This window comes from Theropithecus gelada, chromosome 19, assembly GCF_003255815.1.
Source record: "Theropithecus gelada isolate Dixy chromosome 19, Tgel_1.0, whole genome shotgun sequence".
Classification (NCBI taxonomy): Eukaryota; Metazoa; Chordata; class Mammalia; order Primates; family Cercopithecidae; genus Theropithecus; species Theropithecus gelada.
In genome coordinates this window covers 49,402,661-49,421,528 of record NC_037687.1, presented here as the reverse complement: position 1 = coordinate 49,421,528, position 18,868 = coordinate 49,402,661, and the positions used below count along the sequence as shown (strand labels likewise).

At 47.2% G+C, this 18,868-nt stretch overlaps 1 protein-coding gene across 2 annotated transcripts in view; it reads left to right on the top strand.

Annotated features, from left to right (window-relative positions):
• ZNF536 (zinc finger protein 536) overlaps positions 1-18,868 on the top strand; it is a 338,195-nt gene that overhangs the window by 170,290 nt on the left and 149,037 nt on the right. The window contains exons 4-5 of one of the 2 annotated variants that reach the window (XM_025367309.1): positions 3,812-5,383; positions 13,412-14,316. In XM_025367309.1, coding sequence (XP_025223094.1) covers positions 3,812-5,383; positions 13,412-13,419 — 1,580 coding nt within the window. In that variant the 3' untranslated portion in view covers positions 13,420-14,316. Of the gene's footprint in view, positions 1-3,811; positions 5,384-13,411; positions 14,317-18,868 lie in introns of those variants that run through there. The other variant, XM_025367308.1, reaches the window with a different exon arrangement.

The following is an 18,868-nucleotide window of genomic DNA, read 5'->3' as shown; positions in this document are numbered from 1 at the left end:
CTGGAACAACGTGCAGAGCACTTAGCTGAGGAATTGGAATGATCGGAAGAACCCAAACCAAGCCCTTTAGCGACCCGGCAGGAGGTGGAACTGTATAGAGAAATGGACAGAAAGAGCAGGGCAGCCCTTTCATCCCAGTGCAGAAGGCAGAGGAAGCGTGGGTGGAGAGCTTTCTAGAACCTTGCATAGCACGTGCACTCAGAAAACGCTTGAAAGCTCATGAAGCAGCCCCTAATTCACCAGGCCTGGGCCCGTGGAGACTCCAGTGCTAGGAATTAGCCTTTCTTGTTTCTCAGCTCTGGCTTTTATTCTCTGGAGCTGTGAGGGCCAAGGCCTATTTTGAACTCTAAAGACAGTGGGTGGAGTGAAGGGGTGCTGTCCTCCTGCACACCCGCATGCTGTGTGTGAGTGTGAGAGTGAGTGCATGTGTGTGAACTCTGCTAGCCTACTCTATGATATGTCTCCTCCAAAAGACATGAGAGCAGGGGACCTGGCTCTTTGGTTTTTACTCAGTTTCCAGGGCCAAGAAGGGAGGTTGCAGGTGTTTATTCATTCATCCATTGGTTCATTCCATCAAAAAATGTGTGTGAATCAAACTGAAGGTTTCTGAGTCAGTGGGTGACACGTATGTTTACAAGTATTACTGGCTCTATTCGGGACACTTAGTTTAGCTCCTAAGTGAGCTTAGGATTGGGATAAGACCCCATAGAACACATGCTTCAACATGTCTTATTACAGGTTGAGGAAGAAAAAGTCCCAAGACTGGGATTCTGTGTCCAGTGGAGTTCAGAGTAGCATGGGTGTCCAGTCCCTAGTCCAGATTCTCAAATACCTCCTGAGGTCTAGACTGTCCTCCCTGCTGAACCATTCATGGTTCCCACTTCAAAGGCACTTCCAAGGAAGGCTGCCTACAATGGTTCCCCACTCAGGGTCCACAGAGGGCCACCTGGGAAAGTCCCGAAAGATCCTAAAACCAAGTTTGCATCTTTGGCCAATTAACTCAGAATGTGGGGAGGAGGGACCAGGTATCAGCACTTTGTCAAGACCCCAAGGCAATTCCACGTTGGTTTTTCAAGGGGTTGTCTTTACACTGTCCGCATCAGAATCATCAGGGACACTTAGAAGGCCAACTTCAACTTCTGTCCTCACCCCAGACCCAGGGAATCAGAACCGCTATGCCTTAGGGCCAGAACTGGTGTCTTAGCACACTCCCCTGGTGGTTCTAATGCACAATACATGCACAATACAGTTTGAGTACTACTGCTCCTGTATTCCTTCTTTTTTTGTTTTTTGGAGATGGAGTCTTGCTCTGTCTCCCAGACTGGAGTGCAGTGGTGCGATCTCGGCTCACTACAAGCTCCGCCCCCTGGGTTCACACCATTCTCCTGCCTCAGCCTCCCGAGCAGCTGGGACTACAGGCGCCCGCCACCACACCCAGCTAATTTTTTGTATTTTTAGTAGAGACGGGGTTTCGCCATGTTAGCCAGGATGGTCTGGATCTCCTGACCTCGTGATCTGTCTGCCTCGGCCTCCCAAAGTGCTGGGATTACAGGTGTGAGCCACCACGCTCAGTCTCCCATGTGCCTTTCAAACCTGTATCGGTTGGAAATAGACATGCACATCCTCTGTGCATCCCCACCCAGAAAGGCAGCTCTCCACATCCCCAGGCTTGAGAGGAAAGTCCACATTCCCCCTCTTTAACTCCTGCTAATGAATGCCCGTGTTTTCTCTACGGCCCCTTTGCCTGCCAGATGCACGTAATCATTTCCAGGTGCATTTCTAAACACAGCCTGAGTCCCACCCGGCACCTGCGGGCCTCACCTCTGCAGGCTTTCATCGCCCGGCCCTCCCGCAGGGTTTGCTCTCACCCGTAGCCCAGGATCCTGAGTTTCTAGGTAGGCCTGCCTGCTGCGGGTCCCATCACAACCCCTCTAAGTTTCAGGTACTGCCTCTGTCACACTTGATCACTGGGCTTCCAGGTAAGCTGAATCAGCTGTGACATCCTGCTGCCCAGAAGTGCCCCATCCCAGCCTGGCCTGCAATGCGATGTCTAAAAAGCAGTAGCTCAATGAGTCTGAGTCTAACCCGGGACTGACTCCAAGAAGTGGGAAAATACTGCCTGAAATTCTCTGGACCTTTACCCCAAAAGGGATAGAGACTTCCTCCTAGATCCATGTCATTGGTCTAGTTAGAGATGACTGTGACCTTTATGTTTAGAGAAACGAATTTGCTGCTGGGTTCCCTTCCTAGACTTAAGGGCCACCTCTGAAAGTGTCCAGGAGAGATCTCAGCGGCTCATAGCACCTGACACCCTTGTTCTGATAAGGCAGGCAGGGTGTCCATGGCTCTGGCATCTCCTGCTCAGACATGACGTGTCATCTCCTGCTCAGAGCCAGGGTGGTGGCCCTCTTGCTCACAAAGTCCATGCCCCCAAATGCCCTGTGCCTGGAGGACTGGGACTCATGCCTTCTGCTGAGATTAGACACAGTGAAATGTCTTCAGAAGACACCATTCACTGATGATTTGCTGTTACTTTTTAGATCAGTCTATTTTATAATAGAACAGAGGAAGAGGAGGGGGAATAGTTGAGGTTCCTAGAAGAAATAATTGTGGATATCGACAGGGCAGCATTGTGAATAAGAGAGTGGGGACTGTCACAGTCCCCATTCCTTCCAGAGAGCCTTTTGATTGCAAAGTCTAGAAAAGCCCTGGGATTGCTAACAAATTCTTGAAATATATTTAAATCTGCAGTCATTTACCTTCTTTCCCTTCTCTATCCCCCAATGCCAGCAAATGTAAGTTGTCTCTTCTGGTATCTTTCCACATAGTGAAAAGAACAATAGAAGTTGGGGGTGTTGAATTTAAATAAATATTTAATTCATGAAAATTATCTTATATGTTTTAAAACACTCTTTAAAGCTATTTTTATTCTCTAGAAAGCGCTTATTATAGGTAAATTACACATTTTACTACCGGAGCATTAGGTTTGCCATTAGTACAAATTTAAGGCACTACAAAGACCAGTAGATAATGTTAATTTCAAATACAGAAACTAAATATATTTTGTGCCTTTTTATTACTCATTTTCTTTTAAGTTTTATTGACTGCTTTTTATCTTAACTATATGTCTTTACATGCTGCAATCATAATGCACTGTAATGGTATTAATATTTTATAGAATCTGTATTTATAGTTCTTTATTTAGAAACAGTGCAGTAGGTCTGCAGATATCTGAGCCCGTCTGGAATGGTGCCCTCCAAATAATGATAAATTACTTGTGCAGTATGCCATTTGCTAATTATATCCATGATTTACTGCAGAGCAAGACTTAAATCATTCATTTCAGTCTTGCGTAACAGTGCCATAAAATTTTTAGGTTTAAAAATGGTTTCCATGTGTATAATTTAAACAAATTTTAGAGCTATTGTATACACAAAATATTGCAACCACCCATTTGTTACATACTTTCTCTTTTTAAACTTCTACTTTTAATGATCACTGTGGCTGAAATTATTATGCTTAATTTTCATAATCATAGCTTTTAAATCTACAGCCGTTTTCACATGTTAGATAAAGAAAAAGATAGCTAATTGTGTGTAGATAGTATGTCATTCCTGAATAGTCCCAAATGGTACAAAATCATTAAAAAAGCTTAAGAGTACGAATTATTCTTCTATTAAAAAACAGTTGTTCTCTAATTATTAGTTTGAGCTGCTTTGTTTCAAAGAACAAATGTTGATCCTTCCAGCCTCGTTCAGCACACCAAAATGAGATAAACGCCTCTTTTTTTTCTTATATCAAAATCTTGCAGGTGAGAAACCCTACAAGTGTCCGCACTGTGACTATGCCGGCACGCAGTCAGCGTCCTTAAAATACCACTTAGAGCGACACCACCGGGAGCGGCAGAATGGGGCTGGGCCGCTGTCTGGGCAGCCCCCGAATCAGGACCACAAGGACGAGATGTCAAGCAAAGCTTCTCTGTTCATCAGGCCAGACATCCTGAGGGGCGCCTTCAAGGGTCTCCCTGGAATCGACTTCAGAGGAGGCCCTGCATCTCAGCAGTGGACATCAGGGGTGCTCTCATCCGGAGATCACTCGGGGCAGGCCACCGGCATGTCTTCAGAGATCCCCTCAGATGCTCTGAAAGGCGCCGACCTTCCTGCCAAAAGCACCCACTTCTCCGAGATCGGAAGAGCTTATCAAAGCATCGTGAGCAACGGTGTGAATTTCCAAGGGTCCTTGCAAGCTTTCATGGACAGCTTTGTCCTCAGTTCCTTGAAGAAGGAGAAGGACGTGAAGGACAAAGGCCTGGCTGACCCCCCTTCCATGAAAGTCCACGGAGTGGATGGTGGCGAGGAGAAACCCAGTGGCAAGTCCTCCCAGAGGAAGTCCGAGAAATCTCAGTATGAACCCCTAGACTTGTCTGTGCGGCCAGATGCCGCCTCCCTCCCGGGCTCCTCGGTAACTGTGCAGGACAGCATCGCGTGGCACGGCTGCTTGTTTTGTGCTTTCACAACGTCCTCCATGGAGCTCATGGCCCTGCATCTCCAGGCCAACCACCTGGGCAAAGCGAAACGCAAAGATAACACTATCGGGGTTACAGTCAACTGCAAAGACCAAGCCCGGGAGGCGAGTAAGATGGCCCTGCTGCCCTCAGTACAATCAAACAAAGACATGGGCCTCTCCAGTATGATTGGCTCTCTAGACTCTGCTTCTGAGAAGATGGCCCAAGGTCAGGTCAAGGAGACTCTGGGGGAGCAGAAGAGCGGCACATGGACCAGCCACGTGGACCCTGCATTTTGTAACTTCCCATCCGACTTCTACAAGCAGTTTGGTGTTTACCCAGGCATGGTTGGCTCGGGGGCCTCCAGTTCCTGCCCCAACAAGGAGCCTGATGGAAAAGCCCACTCTGAAGAGGATGCCCCCATCCTGATCCCCGAAACCACGAGTAAGAACACTACTGATGACCTCTCCGACATCGCCTCCTCGGAGGACATGGACTCCTCCAAGGGAGAGAACAACGATGAAGAGGATGTTGAAACCGAACCGGAAATGATGACCAAGCCCCTGTCTGCCCTCAGCAAAGACAGCAGCAGTGATGGCGGGGACAGCCTGCAGCCCACAGGTGCCCCCCAGCCCGTCCAAGGACTGGTCTCACCTTTATCCCAAGCACCGGAGAAGCAGTGGCATAGCCAGGGTCTTCTCCAAGCCCAGGACCCCTTGGCGGGCCTGCCAAAGCCGGAGCGGGGGCCGCAGAGCCTGGACAAGCCGATGAACATGCTGTCGGTCCTCAGGGCCTACAGCTCTGATGGCTTAGCAGCCTTTAATGGACTTGCAAGTAGCACAGCAAATTCTGGATGTATCAAGAGGCCAGACTTGTGTGGTAAGTTTTAGAATCCTCTTCCTATAGTTCATTTCCCAAAACATCAGTGCTGAATTGTGCATTTTTTAAAAAACAAAAATGGGGTAGACTTATCCATGAGCAAATTTTGAATGAAATATTAGAAAAAACCGTCAATGCTGTATCTGCAATGTAGACAATCATAAAAGTCCATTTTGTTTAGAAGTTTTAGAACTCATACTTTTGTGTTCCAATTTGCATTATAATGTACTAAAATGCCTGTACAGAAGGCATGGAAAAGGGGGTGGTCTTTCACCATGTGAACTACTCCTGTTTGCCATCTAGAACTTGAAGGGGGGAAAATCAACTTACAAAACAAAAATGAAAAGAGACATGGTAACTTGCAAATTCTTCAGTTTTTCAATTTTTGCAAAAGATGCCTAAAGACAATTCCTTACTGCTTTGCTAAGCCAAATCTGCTTTCTTAAACTTGTCTTTTATTGACTTAGAGGATACTAAAATCATATCACACTAACCACAGTATAGAAATAAAGCGACCTTCTCTCCAAAGAGGGAGATGGTTTCTGGGTGTTTGTGACTCATTTTTAGACAAACCAAATGGCAGTTACTGTGACTTTGGCCTTCTGCGCTTGCCTTCTGTTTGTCTGTCTGTTCACCTGTCTGTCTGTTGTTCTAACAAGACATGTACATTGTGAAGTCCCTGAACAGTAGTGATGTGACCCTGTGCATCTTGGATTCATGCTTGTCTGATCCTGTAGCAAACTGACACTTCTTTAGCTCCTTAAAGCATATGGGTACCCCAAAGGAATTCCAGATTTTAGAACATAATGATAAATTTAAGGACTAGGTTTGGATCAAATGAATGTTGGGGTGGTCAGGGGGAATCAAAGTCATTCTCTTGGCACCCAGATATCCGTATTTGAAAGCCTTTCTCTGAAAAGAAGCTCAACATATTCTTCTGTTTGAAACCAGCCCCAAATATCCTCACCAGAGACAAATGACCATGATACCTTTCCATCTGTAATTTATGAATGGATATCTATAATTTCACTTCACCTGTGGAAGGCAGGCAGGAAGGCAGGGAGGCAGGAAGGCAGGAAGGCAGGAAGGCAGGAAGGCAGGATGGAAAGAAGGAAGGGAGGGAGGGAGAGAAGGAAGGAAGGAAGGAAAGAAGGAAGGAAGGAACGAAGGAGGGAGGAAGGAAAGAAGGAAGAAAGGAAAGAAAAGGGAAGGAAGGGGAAAAATAGAAGAGAATATTTTTGAACCTCAACATCGTGTTGTTCCTTTAAGCACAGAGCAGAATTCAGGAAGCTAGACTCTGGGTTCATAATTTAGATTGATATATTTCTTTTATTCCTCTTCTTCCCTAATTCACTAGGAACTGAATCAAGCGGTCAGAAATATTTTTTTGAATTGTCGAAAATCACTAAATGGATTTCTGACAGCTCAAAAAAATATTGACAGTTCCTTATGCTGAATGATTCACAAGGCCCCATTAACCACTACCCCCAGATCTATTTTTAGCCACATACAATTCATTACTTTTGAAGCTGTTAAAAACAATACTTAAAAGAAGGGAAAAAAGTGTTTTATGTCAGTCCAAATTTTTTCCTTTTTTTTTTAACTGGTGGAGCAATGTTTAAGGCTTTTTTTTTTTTTTTTCATTGTTGTTTTAGGTTTGTGATTGGGGTGGTTTCTTTTTTATTGTTGTTTAGAGCCTTTTTTTAAAAGTCTATTTTCAGTTCTTTCAACTACCTACGTAGGACCATAGTTCCTGCCAGGAATCCATGCATCAGAAAAGATCAAAACCTGGCATGTTCATGAGCTCATTATTATTGAAATGAGCTCATATTACCCCTATTAATTTTCCCATCTTCCTATCAGTAATGAAGGAAGGCTGCCTGGCTCGAGGAAGTTTGCCCAATGGTATCCTTTCGCACCAGGCAAGGTTGAATGGGAAGCCAACGTCAGGGAGCCTGCTGGGTCTTGAGAGCCTTTTCTCTATGGGCTGCAAGCTCTTAGGCACTTCTCACCTTTTCCCAAAACAGCAGCACACAACACGCCCCTGACATTTCCCCACTATGTGCAAGCCCGGTTGCCTAGTCCACCTTTCAGCCTTTGGGCAGCAGACCCAGGGTTGTAAGCTGTGCCCCTCACCCCCCACCTCTTTCATGGGACTTGGGGACCCTCATGCCAGCCAAGCTTGAAGGCTTCCTGGTTGCTTCTGCATCAGAGGGTTCAGGGCCCTTGTCCCACCTTCCACTCCTGGGAAGATGCTGAAACTGACTCTGGCCACAAGCTGCCTATTTTTAGAGAGTGTGAGTTCTGCATTCTGTTTGGCCCCATTTCTTCTGCCTCCTCTTGCTTTAGTTTGGGAACAGGCAGGAAAAGATCCTCCCTGGCTCTTGCATTTGCCTGGGGATAGGGCCACTGCCCTCTTGCCTCTAGGATGGGTCTGGCTCTGCCAGTTCTCATCCCACTCCCCCCATATCTGGCCCACCATAATTGCAGTTCTCTTCTCATTGTCTTGCGGGCGACTGTGGTATCCCAGAAGGTCCAGACATATTCATCCTTTCTAAAAGTTACCATCTAGGAGGAACACATAAATCCACATGGGCTGTTTTTTGTTTGTTTGTTTGTTTGTTAAGTAGTGTAATTCACTCTCTTTTTAGCATGACAGGAAGCACAAATGACATTTGTAAGCCTTAAACCCCCACTAGCTTCCCTTTGCGAGGGTGGAAGTGATATTGGCACAATGAATAAAATATTTCTAATGTTTATTCCTCCTTCTCTTCTTCACTCAAAGTAGATACGGGTTTCTAAATCCGCCTACCAGGCTGATCACTATTTCTCCTTAAGAATCTGGGCTTTGTCAGACCAAAGCATCATTCCTAGATTTCTCATTTCAGATGGATAAAGTTCAGGGCTGGTTTTGTCTGGTTAGTAAACCTAAATCCCCACTTTCATGATTATAGAAACAGGCTTATAGGAGGAGCTAATGTTCCTGTGTTTCTTAAGGAAGAGCTCTGTTCTCAAGGGGTGTAAAAGTGTTTGAAGAAGCATCAGAAATACCTAGTTGAAATCATATAAACTCCCCACAGATCTCAGCAGCTCCTTCAACCCTTGCTGTTGATTTGGAGAAGGTGGTGTCTCACCCTAGTCTGTGGGTGATACTCATATTGCAGGCTGTACTTTCAGGATCTTCTGTCATTTCTGCATGCCTTCTTCCTAACTTTTAAAACTCTGGTCCTAAATTCCTTGGTGCCATAGAGCCAGGGTCCTGGCCAGTGTGCCCTGCCTATCCTAACAGCCAGTGGATTCCTAGCTCTGTTGCAGAAGGAGAGCCATCGAGGGGAGAAGCCAACCCAGCCATTTGGGTGGGGAGACGCCTGTTGCATATGACAGTGTCGAGAGCTTGAGTGGGAATTTTCTAAAGCTCTTTCCACAGAGGATAGCACACTGCCTGTCAGAGGCGTATTATAATAATCCCAAGGAAGAGGTTAAGCCATCTTGGATTAAGCCAGAGGACAGGCATCCTTGTTTCCACAGTGGGTCAGATCCCACTAGGGGTCTGATCTCATTATAGGAAATCCCACTCCTATCAAATCCTTAGTTTCTTGAGGTGACTTCCAGTCTCCAGGAACGAGTCACATTTCTTTATTCTGTGAAAGAACATAACGTACAAGGGTGCTCCAGTGCTATCGGAGAACTCGGAGGTGCCCTTCGTTTTATTGGAATGTTTGACCTTGGTTTTGTAATGGGACAGGCTCCACATGAGTATTGAAAGGCAGAGAGAGGAAGGCCAGAGCAGTGTTTGCATCCATGGACAAAGCAAGGCAGACAAGCCCAGTCCAGCTAGAGAAACGCTAATGCACTGTTGGGTCGGCACTTGGCTTGGAAGGGGCAAGCTTCCCTGTGCACACAGCACCAAGGCTGGTCTGCACAGCACCCATGGGGCCCGCTGCATGGAGCGGTTAAAGAGTGTGTTTTATCTGGGATTTTGTGGATTTGGATAGCAACCAGATCACCCTTACTCCTTGCCTTTCAAACCTAAGAGAGACGGCCAGGGCATGGAGTTGTTGTGTGTCAGGTCTCCCAAGCAGGCTTTGCACTGTGTCCTTTGGTGGACCCAGGGGTAGGCAGGACAGAGAAGAATGAGTAACAGATGAACGGGAAAGCAGGGAAAAGAACACACTTCCCTTTGCCCCAAGGAGCTCTGCTCTGTAGTGACTGCCACCCAGGGAAACCTGGCTGAACTGGGAGCATCTGTGAGCAGGCTGAGGGCAGGCACTGCAGCTCACACCTGTAATCCCAGCACTCTGGGAGGCCGAGGGAGGGGCGTCGCTTAAGCCCAGGAGTTCAAGGCCGCTGTGAGCTAGGATTGTGACATTGCACTCAAGCCTGGGTGACAGAGCGAGACCCCTTCTCTAAAATAAACATGAAATAAATAAATATCAGCATGTTGATCATGGGCACAAAGCCCTATGTGCAGTGGCTACCAGACCTAGTGACCCAATGGGCCTGGGAGGAAGTGAGGGAGAATGCAAGCCCATTAACAGCAGTCGTGCTAACATCTCTAGCTTATCATCCTCAGGTTATTGGGCAACTGGCTTCCCCAACCCAAATTATACCCAAGACTATGGAATAAGGGTACTCTGGGCTTCCACGCTAGTGAAATGATGGGGACCCACACCCAAGAATTCAGGCCCACTGAAACCTCTTCAACTTACATATTTTTAAATGTGTGATGAATGAACCAGGACAACCAAAGCTGAACTCTCTTAAAATGTGACTTCTCTTCTCCCTAAGCCTTATGGCATTCTTGGCATAGGCAGTCTACCTTTTTTTTTTTCCTTTTTTTCGAAGATGGAGTTTTGCTCTGTTGCCCAGGCTGGAGTGGAGGGGCACGATTTGGCTCACTGCAACTTCTGCCTCCTAGGTTCAAGTGATTCTCCTGCTTCAGTCTCCCGAGTAGCTGGGATTACAGGCATGCGCCACCACACCTGGCTAATTTTGTATTTTTAGTAGAGACAGGGTTTCACCACGTTGGTCAGGCTGGTCTCGAACTTCTGACCTCAGGTGATCCGCCCACCTCAGCCTCCCAAAGTGATGGGATTATAGGCATGAGCCACCATGCCTGGCCAATACCTACTGTTTTACCAGCTACTCAGTCTAAAGCAACAGGTGGCAGATATTTTCTTACAGGGCCAAAGAATAAAAGTATTGGCTCGCAGGCCATGGGGTATCTGTGGTGACAACCCAACTCTGCTTTGGAGGTAGCACCGCAGCCACCGTAGACAATAGGAAAATGATGGCTGTGGTTGCGTTCTATTAGAACTTTAGGTACTGACACAGGCGGTGCACTGGAATTGGTCCACAGGGTCTTAGTTGGTCAACACCTGCTCTGGTGTAAAGAGGAATGTGTTCCCGTGGTCATCCCTAGGGAATGTATCGTGCAAAAACTAGTCCTCTGTTAGTCCACTGGACAGTGAGATGGTGACGGGAAACCTCTCATCAGCAGCAGCAGGGCCCCATCCATGGTCTGGTAATGCCAAAGCCAGAGACGTGAGAGAGACTTTCCAGAGGTAGAGGACTTGTTGACCCAGATGGGCTGGTACCTTGTTTCTGGGAAACCACACCTCTGTGTATACATTAAAGACTTCCAGGAGAACACCCCAGCACAGTGCAACCCACAGCTGCCCCCTCACAGCCAGCACACACAGAAGAGGAAGGAGGCAGTGGCTGTGTGTTGTCTCTGAAGCCAGCTTGCTCTGTGAAAGCCTGTTTCCTCACTGATGGAAGGAAGCATAGGGATGAAATAGATGATAAGAGATAAAAGAGCTTGGATCAGTGCTTCTCAGTTGAGCTTGCATGACGTTGCGGAGCTCAGCATCCACGTGAAACTGTTGCAAGGAGATGATGTCAGTGTGCAAACATCTTCGGGTCGCAATCGTCCCTTAAGCACGGCAGCCATCAACCTTACCTCCATCAGTGTTAGAGAGGCACGTTTCATTTCCTCACTTCGGCCGTGATGCATGGTTGATAGCTCTTTCTTGGTTTGTGGGGAAGTTTGCTTTGAAGATGATTCTGGCAATTTTGTGATGACCTCCCATCCCAATGGTTACTCCATTCTGTTACTGATACCAGGCAAGTGCTTGGGGGTAGGAAATGAGTCCTGCCCCGCCTCAGTCTTTGACCAAGAAATGGCAAAGGTCTGCAGTCAGTTAGAGACCTGTAAGGAGGCCATGGCTGGGGTATGAAATACACAGTGAGGGCCGCAGATGCTCAGACACCCTGAGTATAGGCTGTGATACACAGTCTACAGTTACTGGTACATTTTTCATCTTGTGCAAGAGTCTACAACCTGCTGGTTCTGATGAACAAGGGAGGTGAAGGTAGGAAAATGGCACAGGAAGACAACCACAAAATTCCAATCTGCCAAGTGTGTGGGAGTGCAGGCTGTACCCAGCTAGCACAAGAAGGCAATTGGTTTGGGGGTGTGGGAGACCTGGGGCATCGCCACTGCAAGATCTTTTTGTCTCTGCTGCCGCCTTACTTTATTTAAAGACAAATGTGCTCTCATACCTCTTCCTTTTCTTTTTTGTGAGCTGATTCTTACATGGATTGGCCTCAGAGACTATGGATAAAGCACACCTCTGCGTTCACCTCCTTTGCCCAACTGGATAATTTACAGATTAGCTATTGACCTCTACCGTCTGGCCTGCTCTCATTCATACTGTGTGTCCAGGGCCTGACATTAGACCCCAGGAGGGAGGACCATTTGGCCTGCCTTGAAGTCCAAGGGCAGAACCTTGTGAGTTAATGCAAATCACTGCCCTGTTCTGCCCCTGCTGGCTGCCTTGCAACCTGCTGCAGAGCTTTTCTCTTTGACTCTGGAGGGACAAACACAGGCAATGTCCCCTGGGATCTCCAGCACCTGGAGCGGGTTCTCCCCAACCCTCCTCCAGAGCCCTGCTGTATGCACTGTGTCTGATGGAGTGGCAGCCTCTCTGGATGGCAGCTCTCTCCAAACTCCAAAGGCATTCTTCTTCTGTTCTCCTTCCCTCTTTTTAAATTAAATGGGAATGCCACTGACGTGATGTCGTTTGCACTGCAGGATGACAGAACTGTTGTGTGAATACCATTGTATTTGCCAAATGGTCCACTCGTCATTTCAGAACAAACAAATGGATGGTGTCTGTAAGTCGGCAAACACTGGTGACATTTAGCCTTGTTTATGTTCCTTTCCTTTTGCTGCATATTTTTGGCTCCAAAAGCTACTGGCTGAATCAACAGGGCCTCTGAATCAAGAGAGAAGTCTGGTAGCATTAATTTTAGTTGCTATGTCCATATTCTCTTTGGATTGCATGAATCCTACTGCTCAGGACCAAGCCTAGGTGAGAGGAGAGGGCAATCAGCCTCTTTGGTTTAAAAAAAAAAAAAAAGATATATATATCTTTTCCCGCCCCTGGTAATGACTTAAGATTGGGAGGAAGGAAGAGAGTATTGAGAGAAGAGACTGTTGTCGGAAAAGACACCCACATCACTAAGGAAATGTAAACCCTCCAGTCAGACCCAGCCACCGCCATCTGAAATAGGAACGGTATGAACACATCCATTCTTAAGTGGGTGCAGGTACCCTGGGTCTAAGCTTTGGCGTCTACCTTTTTAACTGCTGAATCAAAGCGCTGGTTGAAACTGACAACTATCTAGACACAGGCTACATCTTACCTGCTGAAGGCATCAGGTTTTTTCTTTTTCTTTTTAATTTCAGATGTTGTGTGCAAAGCCCAGGTTTCAAATAAGCAGTAATTACCTCCTATTACTTAGTGCTGATCAACAGCACCTCTACGTCTAATTGCCAACCTGCCCTAATCATGTTGACTATTCTTGCTTTAGCCAGAGACAGAAGGACCAAATTTTATAAATACCACTTTATTGTCATCATTCCATTAAACAATTAGGGAATGTGGCCCTGCCCTTGCTTTCAAATGCCTCTAGCCCTGATGGTTTCTGGATTATTTAATAAATCTGAACATTTTCTTGCAGGTAAGTGACACTCCCTGTCCTAGTCGGTCTATCTGGACTTGCCCTTGTCTGTTCGTGGTCCTCGGTGGTTATCTGCAGCTTGTTAATCGTGTAAAGTCAAGAGAAGAATGTATACACATATGTGTGTTGAATAAATAATTACTATTGGCATAGGTATGTGTATACACACGGCGCACCAACCTACAGTATATATAGCAGAGAATCAGAGGCTAAAAATATTACCCCATATGTTCCACTATTAGTCATGGATTGCAAAGGCTTAGTAACTTGAGCAGGAGAGAAAACTCCCTCAAAGTCATGAATCCTGAGTGACAACTGCTGGTGGATGACAGATCCCTTCACCTGTGGGCAACCTGGCTGGGGGTGGGGTCTGTTCCACCAGCTCACCTGAGCGTGTAGAGGTGGGTCCTGCAATGGTCTCGTGGGTATTACTGCTTGTGTCTGATTGTCCTGTATTTTGTAACACTTTAGAAGAATACAGAAAAGTGCAGTAATTCTCTTTCTCCATAGTATTTAAGCAGAAATATTGCTAGTTTAATATTGTGTCAGGTCGTCCTATTAACCAGGAGCAGATGACAGTAAAATTTCCGTGAATAGCACCTTGACATCTACAACCTAAAAATGGTGATTGAAGCAAAATGTGTAAACTTGTACGGGGTGATTGCGTGCTTTGGAACAGAGTATTGTTGAAGTAATTAGAAGATATATTAAGGTGTTCCTGGTAATGAAGGCATGTAAGTTATAATAATTGTAGCTTTCTGAATAAGTGTCAAACTATATCTTTAAGTGTGCTGTATGCTGAGTTACAAGTTAGGTCATTTATGAATGGAATGTAAAATAATACTAAAAATGCTTCAATAACTTATCTTGGTATTGCTAATAAAAAAAAAAGCTGTGAAACATTAGTGTAGTTTTGAGTCATTATGTTAACTCATTCCGCAACACCCCCCTTGCCCCCTGACGTTCTTCCCTCTGTTGGAAGCCTCAACAGGACATTCAGGGAATGCCATTTACCCTGTTTCTTGGGCTGTTTGCCTGGGCAGATCGTTGCATTTTTCTATCCACCCTTTGGTGGGTCCTGTGAGTAACAATTCATAAACATGCAAGTGGAAAAGGACCTTCCAATTTGGGTGGATGACTGTGGCGGGTGGGGGAGAGTCAGGCGACATGGGCCCGTTTCTCTGTACAAGTGACTTTGAGGTGTCTAGGCCCCACAACCGCCCACGGGAACTGTGGCTGGTGCGGTGGCGGTGGGGGTACTTGGGCACGGAGTACGCAGGTCATCATGCCCCATCCCAGATGTGGAAACACTGACACCCAGCCTTCCTGCAGCAAATCTGAACATGTTCTTTTCATCCTGTGAAGGGGTAGTTTGTAATGAAGAGACTCAGGATTCGTGGAGGTGGAATCTTTATATACTGCTGACCTTTTTGGGCTGTACCTGTGTTTGCTGCAACAGGCTTTTGCCTGTTCTTCCACTTTGCCTCCTGGTGGGGAGAGAGGTACGGGAAGGACCGATTTTGCTTTTTGCTTGTGTTGCTTGGTTTTGTGGTCCGTGAGCTGGACTTTAGGGTCCTGCCATTTCAACGGTGTTTCCAAGCTTCTTTGCTTGGGTGTGTTTTGTAAACTTCTAAATTCAATGACCATCCCTGCGCCCTTGTCTAACTGGTCCTGTTGGGGGACTCGGGGTAGGACACAATCTCAAGCCCCAAGTCCGTTCTTCACACCCCCAAATAAATAAAGTGTCCTCTGTGTAACAAGGGAACGGAAAGCCAGAAATGCCCATCGGACAACCCTGGCCTCCACAACAGGACAATTGCATCACCCTAGCTGGTTGAAACATTGCCTCCTGTATTTCTCATAACACCTTTTCAAGTGACCCTGACTCCAAAGACCACATTATGGCATTAGGTTGTCTCTTATTTTGGGAAAGAGGTAAAAAGTGAGAGATTCGGAGTCTGAGAAGACGTGATAAAAGCTTCAAAGAGAAAATGTCGATTGTGAAGAAGGTTGTCAGATTTCCTGGTGGTCAGCGCCCACGACTGCTGCCTGATTCCCTTCGTATGAAGCTGGGAGTGCGTACCATGGGTTCCTATGGAAACTGTGATGGATCCCTAAATGCCTAGCAAAGGTAAAGTGAGTCATCCTAACTTTCAGGCCCCAGGTCTGCGTGGCCACATTTAGGCAGGGCCAGTTTCCACTGCCAGTGTACGTAGGCCAAGCCTGCACAAGAAGTAGGGCCCCAGGAGAGGTTTTTCTTTATTTGCAATGTCCCCTGAGTCTGAGGACCTGCCCCAAGGGGAATGGGGTGCACATCGAGGGAAAATTCCTCCCAGCCTTTTTCTCGGGGCCTCTGTCCAGGGCTGAGCGCACTGTTCCTGGCATTGCTGGTCATGTACACCCCACTGCCCACTTCCTGCAAACCTGGGGCACCACAGCTCCCATGGGTTTTGCCAGTCCTTCTGGGATGGGGCCCAGAGGGATATAGATGGGACATGGGGGGCTGGGCTTTGGAGGCAGAGGGAGTGCCAAGCCAGTGAGGGAGAGGCTGCGGAAGGGAACAGATCTTCCCAGCCCCTTGCGTTGACAGCCTGGAAGGCTCCCTGGAGCCATGTATTCAGGCGTCTGCTGTTCTCTCTTCCTTTCCACGGGGACCCAATCCCCCTAATGGAATCTCCAAGCTGGGGGACTCGGAAGCATTTCTGTTTCTAAAGCAGGGGGTATTTCCTGAGTTGCTCCCCAGTGGAAACTTCTCAAGCTTAGAGGATGCCTGTGTGGATTCTCATTCTCCTACTTTTATGAAGCCAGCTCCATCCTGCTCCCCATCTTCTCATTTCAGGGCAGTCACGCCGTGCACTCCCCCTGCTTCCCATCCACCTCCTCCTCATCACCCCCATCCCTGGGTGATGACTCCTTTCTCACCAGTTGCGTGTTCTTGGGAATATCCCGTTTTCTGCCTGCCGGGGAGCTGGGTGGATTCAGTTCTGTGGAATGAGCCAACTTCATTTCACAGCTCTGCAAGGGGGTTGGGAATTCTGTTTCTTGTGTGTTCCTTCCCCCTAAGTCACCATCCATCCCCAAGTGGGATTATTATAACAAGCTCACCTTCCCTGTATACTACCATCCATCCCCACACCTCCCCCATAAACCACCATCCATCCCTACATGGATATATAACAAGCCCACCTCCCCTGTAAACCACCATCCATCTCTACGTGGAATTGTAACACGCCGACCTTCCCCCAAGCCATCACCCATCCCCACATGGGATTATAACAAGCCCATCTTCCCCCAAGCCACCACCCATCCCCACATGGGATTATAATAAGCTCATGTACCCTGTAAACCATCACCTATCCCCACATGGGATTATAACAAGAGCATGTCCCCTGTAAACCACCATCCATCCATACATGGAAATATAGCAAGCCCACCTTCCCCTAAGCCACCACCCATCCACACATGGGATTATAACAAGCCCCACCTGTTTGAATTCAGACCTGGAGCAAACGTAAACATCATCCATTGGATCTACCCTCAGCCTGAGACCCGGACCCTTCCTAACATGAACCCCATGGTCTGGATCAGAGACCCCCTCTCTGCCCCATAGTATATAGAGCAGAGTTCCAAGGAGACATCTGTGACTTAAGACGAGAGAGGCCAAGGAAGGGCAGAGTGCCTTGCAGTAAGTCTTCAGATCCACTTCTCTATTTACACATGTTCGGAAGTGTGTTTGCTTTGATGAGATTGTAGATATTCTGGTTGGAGAAAAAGAATCTAAATGTTGGGAGATGATTATTCCATAAGTATAGTCACTTTTTCTCAAAGAAACTTCCCGATGATTAAATTACATCCCCAAATCAGCAGCAGCGCATTGGCAATATTGTCTCTGCGTAAGCAGATTCTGCCTCTGGAGCAAGGGATGCGCATTTTCAAGGTTAAAGTTGGGGAACTCTGCACAGCTATTTCATTGGCAAAAATAGCCATTTGTGCATCCAGACATTGGCTGGCTTCACGAGGGGTTTGTCTTTCATGTTCTTTGTGGAGTTGTCCAGACACACCCATCTAATGGTAACTCACTGCTCACAAGGTTAAGTTTTCTTTTTGAACTTCTGTTGTTGTCAAATTAACATAATATGCTCTCAATTATCCACATAAAAGGAGAAAGGCAACCAAGCGGGGAAAGCAAATTTGCAATTAATTTACCAAATTATTGCTCTTTTTATATGATGGACAAGTCGGTTTTTTCTTGAGTCAAGGGATTTGTCTGTCCTGGGGAGAGAGCTGGGGCTGACCACCAGGACAGGCCACTCCAAGGTGCGCCCTGCACGTGGGGAAGGGCTGAAGGTGGTTTTGCTGGGGTGCAGAGTGGCCCCGGTGGATAATTAGGGACTCACACTAGGATGAGTTCTTTCTTGTCAAGTAGAGGGGCCGTTAGTCCTCTCAATCCCCTAAGACTTCTTCAGTGACCTAGATGGGGTCTCCCTAGAGCAGATCCTGAGGTAAGGACCTGGATACAGGCAGTAGATGTGGGAGGTGACCCAGGAAGCATGAGTGAGGGAGCAGGGAAGGGAGACAGAGAAGGCAGGTAAACCAACAAGCACAGATGCACTCATGAGAGGGTCAGTACTGTAGGACTATAGGGGCTCAGCCCCTTTGGGGGTCCTCTAAGGTACTGTGTAGAGCTCCCCTTGGAACAGTCTCTTCAAGGATTGAAGGAGCCGGGGTATTTACACACCAGCTCTGTGTCTCCCAGCAGCTGAGGGTCCCTCCAGTGCACCTGATGGCCAACCATCCTTCCCATAGTGAGAGAAAGACCTCAGGCAGAAAGAAGCAAGGGGCCATTGGCATTGCCAGATAATCAGAAGGGAAGGAGTGAAGAACCAACAACCAACAGTGTCTGCTTCGAGTGGGAACGATTCTACACCCTCCTGGATCCCTTGTAGAAAGTCGCAGACCAACGAGAGCCATGGATGAGAACAGATGTGCATGTCATGGCTCCTGTGGGGAGGGAAGGCGTGGCCTCTCAGCTTAGGGGCCGGGTTATTGGAAGAATGATTGGCAGGCTGGCCTGGGGGTCAAGAGACCAAGCACCTTGCAGCAGTCATGTTCCAAGGAGCTTAGACAACTCACGTGTCCTCTTTGGGCAGCATTTTCTTGTCAGTTAAAGGAGGGAGCATTCCAGATGTCTGCTCCAGATCCTCCTACGTCTTAAACTCTATAGTCTCCATCACCCTTTTCTAGTCCTCACTTTTCAGATGACCCATGGGGACCCTGTCAGTCCTGGAGTCCCCATACCAGTAGGGCTCCTGAGATATGTTCTGGTTTTCCACAAACAAAAGAGTGTGTAGGATTTCCATTTGGGCAAGGCCATCTGCCATTCCAGTGCACCGGCATGTAAAACTTGCCTTATCCTGAAGATATTTCTATTAAATTAGAAGAAGACTATTGAGGATT